The sequence below is a fragment of the Nymphalis io genome, chromosome 14 (assembly GCF_905147045.1).
Source record: "Nymphalis io chromosome 14, ilAglIoxx1.1, whole genome shotgun sequence".
Taxonomy (NCBI): domain Eukaryota; kingdom Metazoa; phylum Arthropoda; class Insecta; order Lepidoptera; family Nymphalidae; genus Nymphalis; species Nymphalis io.
In genome coordinates this window covers 11,652,844-11,671,522 of record NC_065901.1, presented here as the reverse complement: position 1 = coordinate 11,671,522, position 18,679 = coordinate 11,652,844, and the positions used below count along the sequence as shown (strand labels likewise).

At 32.7% G+C, this 18,679-nt stretch overlaps 1 protein-coding gene across 2 annotated transcripts in view; it reads right to left on the bottom strand.

Moving 5' to 3' along the window:
• Positions 1-1,617: 1,617 nt before the first annotated feature.
• Positions 1,618-18,679, bottom strand: part of LOC126773244 (cytochrome P450 4C1-like) — a 30,598-nt gene continuing 13,536 nt past the window's right edge. For both annotated transcript variants that reach the window (XM_050494047.1, XM_050494046.1), the window contains exons 3-10: positions 17,374-17,483; positions 14,607-14,697; positions 10,415-10,606; positions 9,039-9,403; positions 7,843-7,911; positions 5,578-5,746; positions 2,188-2,361; positions 1,618-1,802 (exon numbers count right to left, since the gene is read on the bottom strand). In XM_050494047.1, the coding sequence (XP_050350004.1) occupies positions 1,645-1,802; positions 2,188-2,361; positions 5,578-5,746; positions 7,843-7,911; positions 9,039-9,403; positions 10,415-10,606; positions 14,607-14,697; positions 17,374-17,483 (1,328 nt within the window). In that variant the 3' untranslated portion in view covers positions 1,618-1,644. The remainder of the gene's footprint in view (positions 1,803-2,187; positions 2,362-5,577; positions 5,747-7,842; positions 7,912-9,038; positions 9,404-10,414; positions 10,607-14,606; positions 14,698-17,373; positions 17,484-18,679) is intronic.

Sequence of the window (18,679 nt, the reverse complement as noted above, 5' to 3'; positions counted from 1 at the left end):
TGAATGGCAACACTTGAAGCAAAGTTTCCACAACTACATAAAAATTTATAATCATTAACACCCCTTAAAATATCTCGCTGCTGAACAAAAGTTTCCTCTCCTTTTGACGATAAGGTTCCGAGCATATTCCGCCAGGCTGCTCGAATATTGATTGATGGACACTTGTAGCAGGTTTCGTTACGATGCTTTGCTTCACCACTGGGCACGAGAATAATGGACCACGAGCCATCTCGGCGATACTTAAAAAATAATTTTGATTTGTTTTTACGTAACCAAAGACGTAACCAAAGACATCTTATAAACAAAGAAATGCCTTTTTTAAAGGTAAATTTTAATTTAGGTTTTTAAAAGTTAAAACTTGCTATTTGCAAATCAACAAAACTGTAACAACCATTATGTTTATTTTTTGTTTGATCAGATTATTTTTTAAAACAAATAGAAATTACTTATTAATATATTAATCATCTTTAGTTCATTGTATTATTGTATTTCATTAAAATCGGTTAACGAAACAAAAAGTTTACATACATAGTTATATGTTTACCGCTATTTTATTTAAAAAAAAAATTAAGATTTTTCGAAATGGGATAAAAAGCGTTATTTTGCGTCCTTTAATGTTGTTAGATCCAATGATTTTATATTACTTCCTAGCTTAATATAAATATCACGCGAGTAAAACCACCGGGCGTGGCCAGTAATTAGGTTGGCAACCTGTTTTCTAAGAGAAGAGAAATGAATATGTATTATCCAGAAGGATAAAAAATATACTTTAACTCCAGTTCAAGCACAAGCCTATATTTTGCTGGCGTATAGTTTACTTCTCCCGATTGCTCTTTACCAAATAAAAGGTAAACAATATCATAACCCCAAAGTATAATTAAAAATATATATTCTAAAGTAATAAAAAGAAAATTCTACCATTCTAAATTTAAACACCATCGTCCGTTGCCAAGTCCGCCTTTGTAGGGCCATCTCTGGTAATAAAATACTTATAGGATAAAAAACTACGTTTTGGTATACGCTTAATGAAATTCTCGCACAAGACCCACGTCTAAGCATTTAACAAACCGTCTCTGCGGCAACTTGTGTATTGTATTGAGCTTTATTACTAAGACATGAATTAAATTTAACCCATATAAAAAGACCGTCAAAATTCACTAAATTGATTTTTTTTAATTTATTAAAATGACAAGATCATTGGAATTTGGAATGACGGAATTTATTAATTAGAATTTATACCTAATTTAATTTCGAAGATCCTATATTTAATTTTATTTCCAAAAAAAAAACAGGAAAATTACTTTTTAATTTTGTTGAAGTTGCTCAAAAACCCCATTATTTTAAGACCTATTGTACTAACTGAACCGAAGAAGCATTTACAATTCACATTAATCAGAACTTCTTCTACAATAGTAGGGCAATACTGTAAGAACAAACTCGAAACTCACCGCAATAAACGGCCGTGAAATGTAAGAAAGTGGTTATACGACATTGACCATAATAGTCATAGCGTTTCATGAATATACCCATCAAAATAGTATATCACCATAAGTCGACTGTCAACATTTCACGGATGAGTGATGAAGGGAATAGGACTGCAGGTTTATTAAATAACTATAAATATTTATATATTTTAAGTATTTATTATCGTTTTATAAATTTGACGTAAATGGGTTCGGTAGTTCTCAGCACGAGGTCCGCTTTGATGATGGGTCGAGCCCCCTTCTTTATTGGCTCGAGTTTGAAATTCCGGATAATTTCACTGATCACGCTCTTCATTTCCATTTTTGCGAATCGTTGACCTGAAACATTCAATTGTATTTAAGTTAAACAAAACTTAACTAAAAAATTATTTTCTTCGATCAAAGGAAACTTAAAAATCTTTAAAAGTACATCACACAAAAAAAAAGTTTTAAAATATTTTGAGATTCTATATTAAGGTTATACTGTTAGTTTATGGGTAATATGAAGTTAAATTAATCTTGTAATGTAAATATAAAGTTATGTTTTATGGATAAATAACCGACGCAAATACGATAGTAAAGTATATAAGTAATAACACTAAATCACTAAAACTTCGCACTTTCTAAAACCGTAACCAGAAAATCCTCCAAAAACAATATAGAAGATAACAACCACAGTTGAGGAATGTTGTCCTTGAATATTGGATTGCAAAAAAATACTAACCGATACAATTTCTAGGACCAGCACTAAAAGGCACAAACGAAAACGGATGCCTCTTCTCGCCGCTAAGGAACCTTTCTGGTTTAAAGGCCTTGGGCTCAGGATACAAGTCCTCTCTCTGCTGCATATAATAAATATGAACGATAACTTCATTCCCTTTTGATACTTTAATGTCTCCTGAAAAAAAAAAACATTTATAATCTTTAAAACCAAAGGAACAATGTTAACCAACCCACTTATGGTAATATAATTACACTGGTGGTAGGGCTTTGTGCAAGCTCGTCTGGGTAGGTACCACCCACTCATCAGATATTCTACCGCAAAACAGCAGTACTTGGTATTGTTGTGTTCCGGTTTGAAGGGTGAGTGAGCCAGTGTAATTACAGGCACAAGGGACATAACATCTTAGTTCCTAAGGTTGGTGGCGCATTGGTGATGTAAGCGATGGTTAACATTTCTTACAATGCCAATGTCTAAGGGCGTTTGGTGACCACTTACCATCAGGTGGCCCATATGCTCGTCCGCCTTCCTCTTCTATAAAAAAAAAATTATTATTTTGAGCCGTGCAATCTTGAAATGCCATAATTATTATGTTCATTATCGCATATCACTGTCAGTCATTTTACGACTGTTTTCTGTGGTGAGCTTCGAGTTTGTTAAACAGAATGGTTCACTGAGAGGGCGTAGAGATCATATCCACTGCACGTTTGTCATTCAAATATGAACCGTTAAGTTTTATTGACTTGTGCTCGGTAAAATGCTCTGAAGTAATTATATTACATATATTTTCAACAAGTACCGTAATGGAACAGCTTAATAAATAAAACTTGTCATAGCCGTATCGGCATAATACGAACTTGCAAAAGTTCCCGCTGGCAATTTTATTTATTTATCAATGAACCACCTAAATGTAATGCCACCAAGGCCCATAGACATGAACGCTATAAGAAATATCAACCGTTACATTGTTAATACGTCATCAGCTTTGCGAACTAAGATGTTATGTCACTTAACTCACTCGCCCTTCACTCTTTAGGGTAATACAACCAAGGCTCATATGTTTACGATATTATTGGTATTGTAATCACTTCAGTTTTAATAAAGTATTACGTTCGTCCTGCAAAATGTTAACATGAGTATTAATTCCATTTCCTATTTGATTAATAACAAAAATTGTGTAATTACAGGGACAAGGGACATAACATCTTAGTTCCTAAGATTAGTGGCGCATTGGCGATATAAGCATAACCATCGCATTTTTTACATTGCCAATGTCTATGGCCATTGGTGACCACTTACCATCAGATGGCCCATATGCTCGATAGTCTACCTATACTATAAAAAAAATTGTTGAAAATGCACTCAATTGAGTAACGTATAAAACGTTCCAATGACAATTGCATTTTTTTATTAATTACATTAATTTGATATTTGAATTTAAAATTTGAATAAAATATAGATTAAAAATATATCAAGTTATTTAATCGTCGGAATTTATTAGTTTGACGTCAATATCATAATTTGATTACAAAATTTACCTAAACATTTACAAGATACACTATACGTTAAACTAATAATATCCTCCAGACCGATTTCGGCCACGGCGGCCAATCTCAAGAGTGATTAGCCAACTGCGCAGGAGATATTATAGTACACAAGTGTGTGCGCAAACACAGGTGCACTCTCTATTCCCTAATATATAAATATTATGAGAGCATAATCCGATGGGACGGCAATCCGACACGACCGGAAAGAGTTCAGGCGTAGGACCAACGGCTTTACGTGCTTTCCGAGGCACAGGAGTGTACACAACTCCAATTTCCAAACCCCGGGCTGCTACTGAGAATTTATGAGGAAAAACCCAATGATTTTTTACTGGCCCGACCTGGGCCATAATAAGCCACTAGACCAACAAGGCAGTCAACTAGATACGTATCTACATTATGTATACTTACATAAATACATAAACATAAACGCACGCAAGCACAGTGAAAGAGATCCTCTCAAATCATATAATATTTTACCGAATACAAAACGCGTAGATTTATCAAAACATTAGCTTACAATTATCTGAGTTATTACATTAGCTTCCATATAGGGCGGTAGAAATTTTCGACAGTCAACAAAGAGGTAACATACGACATTTAAAGGTGTTAAAACGTGTACCGAAAGCCCTTCGATCGTCACTTAATGGTGTCACTTTTAGTAGGCAAGTGAACCAAGGATCATGTTTATAATATATAATAAGGATATTTTCATTAATTAATGCAATATATTTCTAATAATACCAACCGTAAGACTTTTCTAGTTTGTGTGACCTTTTTTCTACTCTTATATTAACCTGATCGCACCGGGCGTTCCTATTGAAATAATCAGCATTTCCAATCTTTAATTTTGTCCGTATTGGCAAAACAAACAGTTTTTTTTTACTTTAGTGGAATCGCAGCTTTATTATTACAATTTATTATTTCGCGTATTGAAACTTTATTATTAGCTTATACATGAGTAAAAAACAACAAAAGATGATGAAGAAAAGTAAAGAAATAGCAAATGTGAATCTCTAATTTCGGCAAAAATCTGCAAATTCTGTGAAGAGGTCATAGGGTTTAATAATCTGGAAGCTAATAGGCTATGAGAATTTTTAATTAAATAACAAAAACCAATTTATCAAATAAATAAATAATATCTTGGGACATTATTCATACACGGTCATCCGATCCCAAACTAAGCAGAGCTTGTACTATGGAAACCTGACAACTGATACTACTTTTTTTGTAAATACATACTTAAATAGATAATTCCAACCAGACTCAGGACAAACAGACATGTTCATGCACACAAATGTCTCACCCGGGTGGAAATCGAACCCACAACCTTTCGCGTAGAAGGCAAGTACAATTCTTCGTAAAATTCGTTTGAAAAAAAATACTCAAATTCCTGAAACATTCCTGATTCGTTCAGTGCAGTTGTACATGTACATTTTAAGCATTCAATTTTACATAAAATCAAAGCTTATTTATGAAGCTACTAGTTTTTTAAATACCTACATATAATAATAAAAAAAATATTGATGATCGAGCTTTGAACGCGAAACAATAAACAACGTGGAAAGTTATTTTTTTTACTTTATCATATAATAGTATATAAAGAACTACGTTATAATTTTATTTCCCAAACGCGCAGCTCTTCTGGTATTTTAATATAAGGCAGATCTTAAACAAAACGACTTAAATAAAAACAAGACCTAATTTTATATTCTACGAGAAATACCACAGATTTCTTTACTCTTATACACTTGAAACTTAAATTTTTGTGAACAATTAAGTTTTATAACAAAAGTGACAATGGAATAATTAATACCAATTAATTAATCATAATGCATTCATGACTCACCCAACATAAAATCCTCGACGATTTCTCGGCCTATGAAAGGGACGCTGGGGTAGAGACGCAATATTTCCTTAATCACAGCATCGAGGTACTTCATGTCATTTAACTCAGACGCGCTAGGAGACCGATCAGAGTCACCTAGTATAACTTTACATTCATCGAAAATAGACTCCTAAAAATTTGACAATTACATTTATAACAAATCTCAAATTGGTAATATTTGAATGTAAGATATTTTTCACGGGTGATATAACTCTACTAAAATGACAGGCACAAAAAGAATTAAGAATAGTCTTTGTGCAAAACCATTTAGGCAGGTATTACCCACCCATCACATATACTACCTTTAAATTATTCAGTATTGTTGTGTTCAGGTTAAAAGGATAAATGAGCCAGTGAAACTTCTGGCTAAAGGAAATAACATCTTAGTTTCCATGATTGATAGATTGGCGATGTAAGGAATGGTTAATACTTTAAAGGAGCCAATGGAGACATTGGCTCCTTAAAAAGTACTTTTTTTAAGTTAAGTTAAGTAGTACCTTTTTTAATAGAAGGAGAGAGACTCCTTCTATTAAAAAAAAGTGTTGTTTTATTAAAAGTTCAATAGTTTCAGTTATCGTTAAAGAAGAGATTAAAATCATTAATTTTATTCCTAAAATTCACGCATTTACACACGTTTAACGCGAAAACCACTCGTTGGCTTTTGATACACTTCATGAAAATCAGAGCGATGTTCTGGTTTTACACAAACACATAAGACATGTAATTTAAGTTAAATGTATATGTTAATTTGTTTTTAGGTTTTCTAGATTTCTGGAAGATTATTTTAACAACTAAATCCTCCTAGAAGCCTAACAACCATATCTCTATGTATAACACGTAAGAGTTGTTATTGATCGTTATATCTAAACATAAACCGACAAATCGACGTATTTTATTTCGAATGCAGCGATAGGCTAATTTTATAAAATTCCTTTTTTAAATATGAAATAAGACATATTATAATACCTAAATAAATACATAACATAAGACATATAAAATTGAACGTTCATTCAATGTGAAAAACGTTCATTCAATGTAAACAACGGATTATGTCCAAAATGGGCATAATCCGTTGTTATATGGAACTCACTGCAGCACACATTTTTTTATTTATTCAATATTTTTTTAATAGAGAATTTTTCGATTAATGATATTGTAACAGAAAAATTGTCTACCAATACGTTGCCTCAACATTTTCAGTTGACAGCGAAAAGGTTAAAAAAAGATCAGGAAGAAGAAGGCTTTAAAGTACAGATTAGTAAATTATATTTTGCTTTTTTAGGGTGTCTTGATTTCCCGCCAATTTTTTTCCATTTTCCAAATCATGACTTAGTAAAGCTTTTTTTTACATTTCCACAACTACATCCCAGAAAATTCAGACCATTGGATGTACCTTGGACGTAAATTTTCTTCATTTCCAGGATAATGTTGACCATCAGCCCTACCTAATTATTATGTATATTTTTTTTAACTTCTTTATTAATGTTTTTTATTTATATTATTTATACAATGCTAATTTAAAATTAAAAGAAAGATTATTTTTTTCGTGAATGAATACACGTACATATAAACATTTTTTTAGTCGGTTAAAAACACTTCAATTCTAAAAAAAAACATTTATAATTAAAATTCTTATTGAAAATGGAACACCTGAAACTACGCATCCAACTAAAATTAACAATATATATTCAATACTTTTCCCTGTAAGCCTCTTTATGCTCTGGAAGTATTTAATAACTTTTACAGTTTTATAAAATTCATAAACTGTACTTGCAAAGATTCACAATGAGCTTTATTTCAAACTAAAATCATAAAGCTTTGAAAAAAGTTATTCATTCAGACATACGTAACGTTAACCGTATATAAAATTGTTTCGCTTACTAACCGTCACTTTTGATAAGATGAGCAAAGTCAGATGTACAAATCTGATTAAATACTGAACGCTAATTGATCCCCAATTGCCTCATAGGCCTCTTTTGACCAATGACTATTTCGATTCAATTCATTTCAATTAGTTAATCTGGTACTGTTACAGAAATTAGAAGTAAAAGTTGACTGCATAATATTTAAAGCTGCTTGATTATATATATATATATTTCGATTGAGATTGAACACAATCCGTTCTTAGTTCGGAAATCACTTATATAATATACAAATAGATTATTTCAATCTACATACTACAAACAAACTATAAAAACAAATATCTTAGATAATAAATTAGTTCACCTGTACATCTGCATGATCTGCTAAAAGCATCAATCCAAACGTTAACGCTGTTGCTGTAGTATCATGACCCTGGAAAAGATATTTTCATGAATTCTGGCCTTTGTTGATCATTTAAACATAACCTTGTAATTCTATAGAAATTAATTTTAGAGAAGGCGACCATAGTCCTGATTTTGATATCAATAATATAATAAATATAAATCAAAGTAAGTGTGTATCCGAGTTCCTCGATTCAAAATGATGACTATTAACACAAAGAAATTTATAGTCCATAAGCGTTGATTGAATCTGTCACATTAGAGAGTATATATAGCATAGAAGTAATTTTCTAAAGTGATCAAAAAAAATTTTAATTGTGTGTAAAGAGAAAAGCTCTTCCTTAGTTTCATGTACCGTTTGATTCCCGAAATTACTTCGGTGTAAACAAACAGACATACATATATTGATAATCTTTCTATCCAAAAATGAATATGTACAAAACAAAAAATGCAATTTTTGCGTAACATATTTTATACTTACAATTATAGGACTAACTTATTGATAATTATTTTTGCGTCATCTTCGTGGAATTTGATCGATATATGAAAATAATGATATATTACTGATAATCCCAAATAGTTACATTAAAAAATTATAAAGCGTAATCAATAATATAATATAATAACCGATGTTCGAATGCGAATACTATAGATAAACCAATAATTCATAGACATATTCTTATTTGTATTGGGACTTCACAACAAGTTACTGGAATTGTACTTACACAAAGAACACAACTTTTATAATGTACATAATATTACTGAAAATATATTTTGTGAATAAACGATGAATAAGAAAGATTTTTTTTTAGATTAATATTTATAATCAGAGAATAATGGTATCGTAGGTATGTTTTAAGAATTCAAACCTGAAGCGATATGAGCTTAACCGATTATGTTTTAAAAACACGCCTGCATTTTATTTTTTTATAAGGTACTTAATAGTTGAATTCTCTTAAATAAAGATTAAATTGTTGTTTGTGCTCGTTTAATTGTTTAACTCTTCTCCGAGGTCAAGGCAAGCATCGGCAACGCAAACGACTAGTACATTTTCAAAGAATAAAAAGAAAGTCAACATCCTGCGACAATGACAACGATACGAAACTATAGTTTTACTCGTGACATATTTATAGTCTACTCGTATACATTACTATCTACCTCGAACATAAACGTATTGACTTCTTCCCTGATACCCTCCAGATCAATCTCATTCCTGGTTCTTGCTTCTAAAAGTAAATCTAGCAATGCACAGCGGCGGCTATTCTCTTTTTCACTTAAATCTTCCCCACGGTTTTCATATGACATGCTCCTCTCCATTATTACGCTATCCGCGAAAGAATGAACTTTTTCCAAACATTTAGCAAACTTTTTACCCATAGGATGCAAACTGAAAATAAAATCGTTATGAAGCCAAATCGTTGTAAGCCGTTCCATTACAAGTTGGCCTATCTCCAAGACAGCATCCTTGTACTTCAATTTGGCCTCAGATTTGTCTGAATCTAGTCGAACTCCCATTGCTGTTTCTAGAATAAAATTATTTTAAGCTGATTAATCTACACAATTATTTTACTCGCAGATTAGTTTATGATCACTTGATGTTATAAGAGGTACTGTAATACAATTCGATGAACAGTTATGGTAAATAATGAACTTAAAACATATTTAAATAATATAATATTATTTTCTTCTAAAAAGTTTTAAATATTGTCAAGATTATGGATAACGTCAGCGGAATCACACGGACTGAATAAGATGATGAACATCGGCAAAATTGATACCCAAATGACGATCACACAAAATATGTTGGTGATACACAAATCATCATACGAAATATTATCAACCATTTTTAGCCATAGATTTTATCGATAAATAAATGTCGTTTAGAGGATGATTAGATACACAATGTTACTTTGTGTTCTTCTTTCAAATGTCAAATCAATGATTATAAATAGAGAGAAATCAACTTTTAAAATAAACAATTCGTAATTCAGTTGGTTTACTTGCTTTAGAATATCAATAAAATATTTGTCAAGTTTCTAACAAAATGGTGGACCTGACATGAATGAATTCTCAATGGACGTCAAAGATTTTAAATAAAGTTTTAAATCTGATTCGTTTCTTGACTAAAAGTGTCAAAATACGTTTTCAATTTTGTTTTATGCTTAGAAATAAAAGTCGCTTAATTAAAAAGTACATAACATATTACAATCTATTACGGAAAATATCTAAAACGGTGTTGAATTAGTTTTTCTCTCGTAATTACTTTTGTAAATTAGAAAAGATTTTTATTAAAACACATCAAAATATATTATTAACCGATGTGAAAAATCAGTATATCAAATCAAAAAATAATAATATAATAGTTAAATTCTTGACCAATATTTATATTTGTATATATTAGAATCAACTTTATTTTACTTGAATTTACTATCAAAGTGTTTAATAATTAAAATATACTATATTTAATCCTCAAACACAACTCAAAACAAGCAACTTGTAATCGTCATTTTAAAAGATGAAATTGAACAACTTACCACAGATTGTGTAAAGTGTGAAGTCACTAATCAATGGACTGACATCCACCACATCCAAACCCTCGCTGACTCGCTTCTCCAACTCTTTAACCAAATTCTTACTCTGTTCTTCAAATACTTCCATAAAACTTTTCAAAATGTCAAAGTGGAAAGTGGGTGTCAAAATTTTTCTACGTCCATTCCATTTAGCGCCTAAAATGTTAAAAAATCCTTACGAGATAGTTTATTTGCTTTTGTAGAACCAGTTGTTAGAATACGCGAATCTTAACCGATGATTACGGATTTTTAGTACTTTTTTTTATTTATAATTCATCTCATTCTCGAAAAGAAAGTGAAAGAAAACATCGTGAGGATACCTGCATGTGTCCGTTAAAAATTCTGCCACATTGAATGTCCACCAACAGTATTAGAGCTATGTGGTGGTATAAGCTTTCTCAAAAAGACAGGATCTCTTAGCCCAGCAATGGGACATTTATAAGCTTTACATTACTAGCTTTTTACTTTTTGTAGAAATGATTAGTTTACAATACATTTTAGGGTATTATTATTTAAGAAGCCTTATGGAAAGGTGGTATCACGAATTTTCTCTGAAGAACTGAAGTACTATGTTTTAAATTGAAATATATAATTTGTTTACATATTAGATGACACATAATTGTAATATAAGTAGATGAAAATTTCAGACAAGAATATTCAATTATGTCGTACTTTTTAAAGCACGATTTTATTCGTAATCGAGTTTAACTTTTTTTAAATTTCAGTCGTTTTTTTAGTTTTAATAAAACTAAAAAAACGACTGAATTTTTAACTAAAGCAATATAACTTAGCAATATGCATTTATTACAGCCTCACTATAAGCGCATTGGATTGTTATAATCTTTCTGTGGACACATAAAGCTACCAACACAAACGAACTCCCAGAGCAACTGCTTAAATAAATATTTGAGTATATATTCCTCATGAACAAATATCGAAACTTTGACCATAGAGTCGTTTTCACTCCGTGAACTAAAATAAATAGAACACGAAACTACAAATTACTTTTACATCGTTAAGGGCTTTTAATAATAAACATAATATGCGTAAACTATTGAAATCGGTGCTAGAGATGTGATGATTTGTTATGAGATGCACTTATTGCTTCAATTTATTTTTAATTTGGTTTTTCAGTATTAACCCCATTTAGAAGACCCCAGAAATAACGATAATATACATATATATCATTTAAACTATAAAAAAAACACAACGAAAATAAATCGTATTTTTATGATATTACGTATAGGATGAAATTGGTTTTAGTCGAACTTATTATTTGTTTTTAGACACTTTCACAAACACATATAAACAAAACACAGAGATAAATATATCATCCGGATTTATACTACAATAAAAATTTGTTTTGTAATATTTCGTGAGATTATATATAAGGTCCTCCAGACCGATTTCGACCACGACAGCCAATCTCAAGAGAGATTAACCAACTGCGCAGGAGATATTATAGTGCACAAGTGTGTGCGTAAACACAGGTGCACTTTCTATTCCCTAGGTCTCATAATCCGATGGGACGGCAATCCGACACGACCGGAAAGAGTTCAGGCGCAGGATCAACGGCTTTACGTGCTTTTCGAGACACGGGAGTGCACACGTACACACTTCTAACTTCCAAACCAACAAATATTGGCCCGACCTGGGAATTGAACCCAGGACCTCCGGGTCAGTGGCCTTATATCTAGCCACTAGACAAACGAGGCATGATGATCACTTAGTCGGTTATTCTAAAAAATAAACGAACGTTTTGTTATGTCTTAAATAAATAGACTAAATGTATGAGCTTATAGCCAACCCATCCATTGCATATAGATGCGAAAGCAGCAGGTTCAATCCTACTAATTAAACTATTAATGTATCCACTCTTAATCCACATTTTCAACTTTATAAATAGACATTACGATTTGTCGTATGTATGTTTTCATGTGTGCGTTTTTTATGTCAATTTCGTTTATATCTGCCATGATTTATTTTTAACTCAGAGGCCAAAACGCCCCGTACATGTCACATTGGAAAATGTACATAGACGCTCGGGCGAGCAATTTTAAAAGCTCCGCCGACTTTTCACTGTCACTTTTCGTATCTGTAGCATCAGAATTTTGTACTAATTTTTATAAAGCGTCAAAAAATGAGTTATTTTTCATTTATAACTGGGTGAACACAGAATGGTGCTTTTCTCTTTTGGTATTCTTATAACAGAAATACGTATAAATTCTGCTACTTCAGGTAAAAAAAATAGGACTATTCGTAATTCCTTGAAATAATTTCACAAAAATACATTATTCATTATATGTTAAAAACGTAGGAGAGATAACACGCAGTCATGTAAATGCAAATACTTTTCGCTTCATTAGTTCCACGTGAAAAAAGCCGAGATGGCCTAGTGGTAAGAGCGCGTGAATCTTAACCGATGATCGTGGGTTAAAACCCGGGTAAGCACCACTGAATTTTCATGTGCTTAATTTATAATTATATATCATGTCATGCTTTACAGTGAAGGAAAATATCGTGAGGAAACCCCTGCATGTATCCAATTTTACTGAAATTCAGCAACATGTGTATTCCACCAACCCGCATTAGAGCAGCGTGGTAAGCTCCAAAAAACCTTCCCCTCAAAAAGGGAGAGGAGGCCTTAACCCAGCAGTGGGACATTCACAGGTTGTTACTGTAGTTCCACGTCGAGATTTTATCGCAGAGAGAAGTCATTTTTTTATATGACTTATCTATGTGACTTTGTGATATTTTATAGTCAAGTGGACGAGCAAATTGACATCTTATGGTTAGTAGTCACCACCGCCCATAGATATTGGCGATGTAAGAAATAATAATCATTCCTCACATCACCAATGCGCCACTAACCTTGGAAACTGAAATATTATGTCCCTTGTGTCTGTAATTACACTGGCTCACTCATCCTTATAACCGGAACGCAACAATACTAAGCATTGTTGCTTAACGGCAGAATATCTGATGAGTGAATGGTACCAGACCCAGACGGCCCTGCACAAAGCCCTATCACCAGGATTTTTTTTTATATTTGGCGGGAAGGCAAATGACTCTACTCTACCCGGTGGTAAGTGGTAGTAGAGTCCAAGCGCGATGACGGCCAGTAAAGTCGGGAAGAATGTTCTGCACTAGCCGCACCAGGCATCTTAACACGCCTCATTTAAGGGAACCCGTGTTGTAAGAGGAGAGGAACACGTGAGCTGGTAAAGAATTCCATTTTTTGGAAGTGCGAAATTCGATGCCAAATTTCTTTGTGCGCGATGGAGTTAATGTCACAGTTAGGCAGTGATATCGAGAGCCAGCACGCGTAGACTTATGAAGGAATGAAAGGTGAAGCAGAAATTAAAGAGAATAATTCCTCAGAGCAATCGCCGTTTTCTATCGACTGTATAATCGATAGAAAGCGCTCAACGCTGCTATCTCTTAAAAATAACAATATCTTCTAAAAAATAATATATACTATTCTTTTTCAAACAAAATAAAACAAATCTCGACATTTCGTTCGTGTTTGGTGTATGTGTAACACTGAATAAATTATTTATTTAACGAAACGTGACTGGTATGTCGTTTTGCTTGTATCAAACAAATAAGCTTATCGTATATAAAGAGAGATTTTGTGAGTCTGTCTTATTTGTATAAAAAACCATTTCATGCTTTTTAGCTCAATAATCAATAGAATTCACATACTGTTGAATTCATTACATACTGTTGAGTTACTTTGAAATTAATATAAAAACAAATGAAAAATATAGCTTGAACTGTACTGCTTAAAAAGAGCGCATAGTGTAATATAAATATCTTATTGAGCGTAATGATATGGGGAATGGATGTTACAATTAAAAATAAAAAGGGAAGTAACGGCCTGTAAATTTTCCACTACAGGGATCTTTTTAGAGCTTGCTTGGAGCTCGCTTTCTTCTGGTTTAGAGCTTATCCAAACTTCTCCAACATGAGTTGGTTGGTAAAAATGGTAAACACATGAAAGACACACAAATTAAGAATCACAAATTATAAACATGAAAATTCAGTGGTTGCGAACAAAATTCGGTTAAGATTCACTTGTCCTAACCACTCGGTTAAATTCCAATCAAGAGCTGTAGTTAGTTAAGGGTATGATAAATATTGATATTTTATTTACCTGAACTGAGTAGTAAGCCATTGCCGAGCCAGGGCTCGATGAACGTATACGGCTTATTCTTTTTTATATTCCGGGAATGTGTCAGGACGGTCTGCAAAATAAAAGGAAAAAAATTATAATCTTAAGTTGTCAAATGCCAAATATAAAATTAAATATTATGATTTTCGATGAGGTAATGATAAACAAATGTAATATTTAGCACTTAGTGTGTGATGAACTCAGGTTTTTTTCTAAAGATTGAGCAAGCGTGAAAATAAATCATGTCATTATTAAAAATTATCCAGTGTTTATTTTTATAATTTGTTTTTTATAAAAACAAATAATATAAGTTACATATATATATATATATATATATATACTGTCCAATTCCAGTCCAATGGTATATATTTACTGTCCAATTCTTAATTCAACCGTATATCAATATCCTATTATATTATATATGCGATAATTGCTTATATAATACGTATCGATGGATGAAAAGTAAAAGGCCTTAAATCACCATTTGCCATGAATACACCGTCGACAGTTTGATGTATAAATATCGTGCGTGACGGTGAAAGAAAACGTCGTGAGGCAACCTGCATGTGTCGAATTTCACTAAAATTCCGCCACATTTGTATTCCACCAACCCGCATTGCAGCAGCGTCATGGAATAAGCTCCAAGCCTTCTCCTCAAAAAGGAAGAGCAGGCCTTAGCTTAGTAGTGGGACATTCACAGGCTGTCACTGTGTACTGTACTGTGAATAAAATAATATTTGTAACGTAGTCTAATAAAATCTACTAGTACAAATAGGTCTTAGGCTATAGTTTTTTTTTTTTTTTTAATACATAGCACTTTTTTTGAAGTGCCGGTCGCTTCTCCCCCGACATGGAGGTCGGGGACCTTGTCCACGTCTATTGTCTTCTCTGTCATATTTCATTCTATGTTGCTTTATTTCTTTGTATACTTTTTTTCTTTATATAACTGCAGAATTCTAAAAATTTGTCTCTTTTTTTCTTATTCTCTATTATATTTTTTAGTTCGTTATTTTCTATCTTACACTTAATTTGGACTTCTGTGTCCATTCTAGCTATTTGGCACTTAGGGCATCCGGTCAACAGATGGATGATCGTTTCTTCCTTTCCATCATCACATACACAGGATGGGCTGTCTTTGCACCTAAACCTGTGTAAGTATTGACCTAATCCCCCATGTCCTGTCATTACTTGCGTTAGAACAGGTATCATCTTGATTTTCCTTATTATTTGGTAAGCTTTTATTGCGTTTGGGAGGAAAATCTTAGTGACACCTGCCGTGTCCGCTTTTCGATATCGGTAATCCCATTTATTTAGGGTTTCTTTCCTGAGGGTTTGCTTTATATACGATAGTGGGCATTTGTCATAATTGGCGGCGGTCTTAGCTTTTAAAGCCGCTTCTTTCGCCAATTCGTCTGCGCGTTCGTTTCCCCAAATTCTGACGTGCACCTTAACCCAGAAGAATTCGACGGATGCGTTAAGCTATAAGTTACAATATTTTAGTTCAAGCAGGATTAACGGCTTTACGTGCTTTCCGAGGCACGAGATTATATGCACTGCAAATTTCTAGACTGAGTATTTTTCGACGGAAAAACCCAACAACATACGACCCGCCCTGGAGTTTGAACCTAGGACCTCAGGATTTGCGGCCTTATATCCATCCACTCAATACGTTATATAATATGTTTTGGGTCACTAAATACATAATATAAGCATAAATAAACATCTGATATATATGTAACAACAAAGCTTAATCACTCTTAGACTTTTTTTTATACAGTATAAAGGCGGACCAGCGTACAGGCCACCTGATGGTAAATGGTCACCAAAGCCCATAGACAGCGATGGTTAACATTTCTTACAATGCCAATGTAAGAAATATTAACCATCGCTTACATCACCAATGCGCTACCAACCTTGGGAACTAAGATGTTATGTCCCTTGTGCCTGTAATTACAACTGAAATTTACGGTGATACGCTATTTTGATGCGTGTCCTTTAAACTTTATAATTATTAAAGTCATTTTCGCAAACCACTCCCTGGCATTTCGAAATCATGTTCTGCGGTGCTCGAGTTTGTTCGTAACGAAAAGCACTTCAGTCTTGAATCGTGGGTAGCAATTGTATGAGAACAGAATTAGATTCGGTTCTAGAATTGTAATAAGGTTACAAATAATAAAATTATATTCTTTTAAATTATCGTTTTTAGTTAAACGCACTCATTTATACTTATATTAATTTTAATGTAATATATATATACATATTATATTTATGTGTTATTCACAATCGAAGCCAAATATAGGCATAAAATATATTTACGTATCGTGGGGAAGGTTGTGATTGTTATAAACAAATTATGTATGTAAATTGAAAGTAAAGGAGTTGATAACTTTTGTTTATTTATTTTTAATGTGAATCATCTAAATGACTCGCCGTACCGTATGCCGTGACGGCGAACGGTATGACGCTCTCTTACGCCGTCATTGTACGTTAGCAAGTTTTTTTTTAATGTTTATAGCTGGGTGGACGGGCAAATGGCCACCTGTTGTAAGAAGTATTAATCATTCCTTACATCGCCAATGTGCCAGTATCTCTAGTTACACTGGCTCATCATCCTTCAAACCGGAACACAACAATACGAAGTACTGCTGTTTTGCAGTAGTATATCTGATGAGTGGGTAGTACCTACCCAGACGAGCTTGCACAAAGCCCTACCACCAGTAGATATAGAATAAGACAATTGTTTACATACCTCGATATCCTTAACATCGTAGACATGAAGAATGTATCGATTTAAAATTTTGACGACGACTTGATTACCATATTTTTGTCTAAACTCCAACAACTTGTCAAACATCTCACCTTAAAAACAAATACAAGCTGTATTAAAATAACGTAGTTATATAACGTAATTATTTCATTTATATTTAAATAGACTAATTTTGGACATTATATTAATAATACATACACAAAAGCCCTTTTTTGACGGCGAAATTCGTCACCGATTTCGACTGCGGCGACCGATCTCAAAAAATATCAGATAAATACAAAGGTAACTTTGTAATTAACGAGCGTGTACATAAATATTAATGCACTCTATTCTTTCACTCTCATAATCTGATGGACAGCACCCCGACACAATCGGAAAAAATTCTGGATTCAGAATTTTAGGATTTGATGTTTTCCAAGGTCACGTGAAAGTAATCACTGCCGATTTCTAAACTTAGTTCAACTACCCAAAGTTTGGAGGATTGCTTTACTTGCCCGACCCGGGATTTCAACTCAGGATTTTGCGAGCTACAGTATTTGAAATTATTAACTACTGGACCAACGACTCACACTTATTTAAAATTTTAAACTATGTTGTATGAATGAATTAGATCACCTATATTCAATATGTTTGTATATTACTTTGACACTTGTTTTGGTGCTGCTAAATTAGGTTATTCAAATAAATAAAGTAAATATTACAATTTTATATATATTTTAAATATATATTCAAATACAAACTCATTTATGTACGCAAACTTTTTTTTAAACTAATATGAATGGTTATGAAAATAGAGCGCCAGTGAAATGGCATGTGAACATTTATAAAAAAAAATCTTTAGTGGGCGAATTATATCGAAAGATAGTAAAGGTATTTAGCATTTCTGAATTATAACGTGAGCGAAGGGGTAAAGCGCTAGTTGATTCTAATTCATAAACAATTTTGTGTTCTGTTGAGTTTGCAGAATTCTATGAAAAATTCTATCTATAAGCATTACCGTTTCTAAAGAAAAAATCATTTAAGTGACATTCCACTTTCTCACTTTAGCCTCATACCGGAATACAATTATCTAATCGGTGTGTAACCAGTGATTGTGTGTGTGCTGGATCGGACCATAACACTTGTAGGATATGTATTGATAACATTGCAACTGTCTCAAGGATGTGTATTTTTCTTTCAAATAACCAAAAGTCAACACGGTACATACATAAGTTTATTTATGGTTTTCTTTAATACAAGTCACGTCATGGAATATATTACCACTAAAATGAATTAATAAATATAGTTA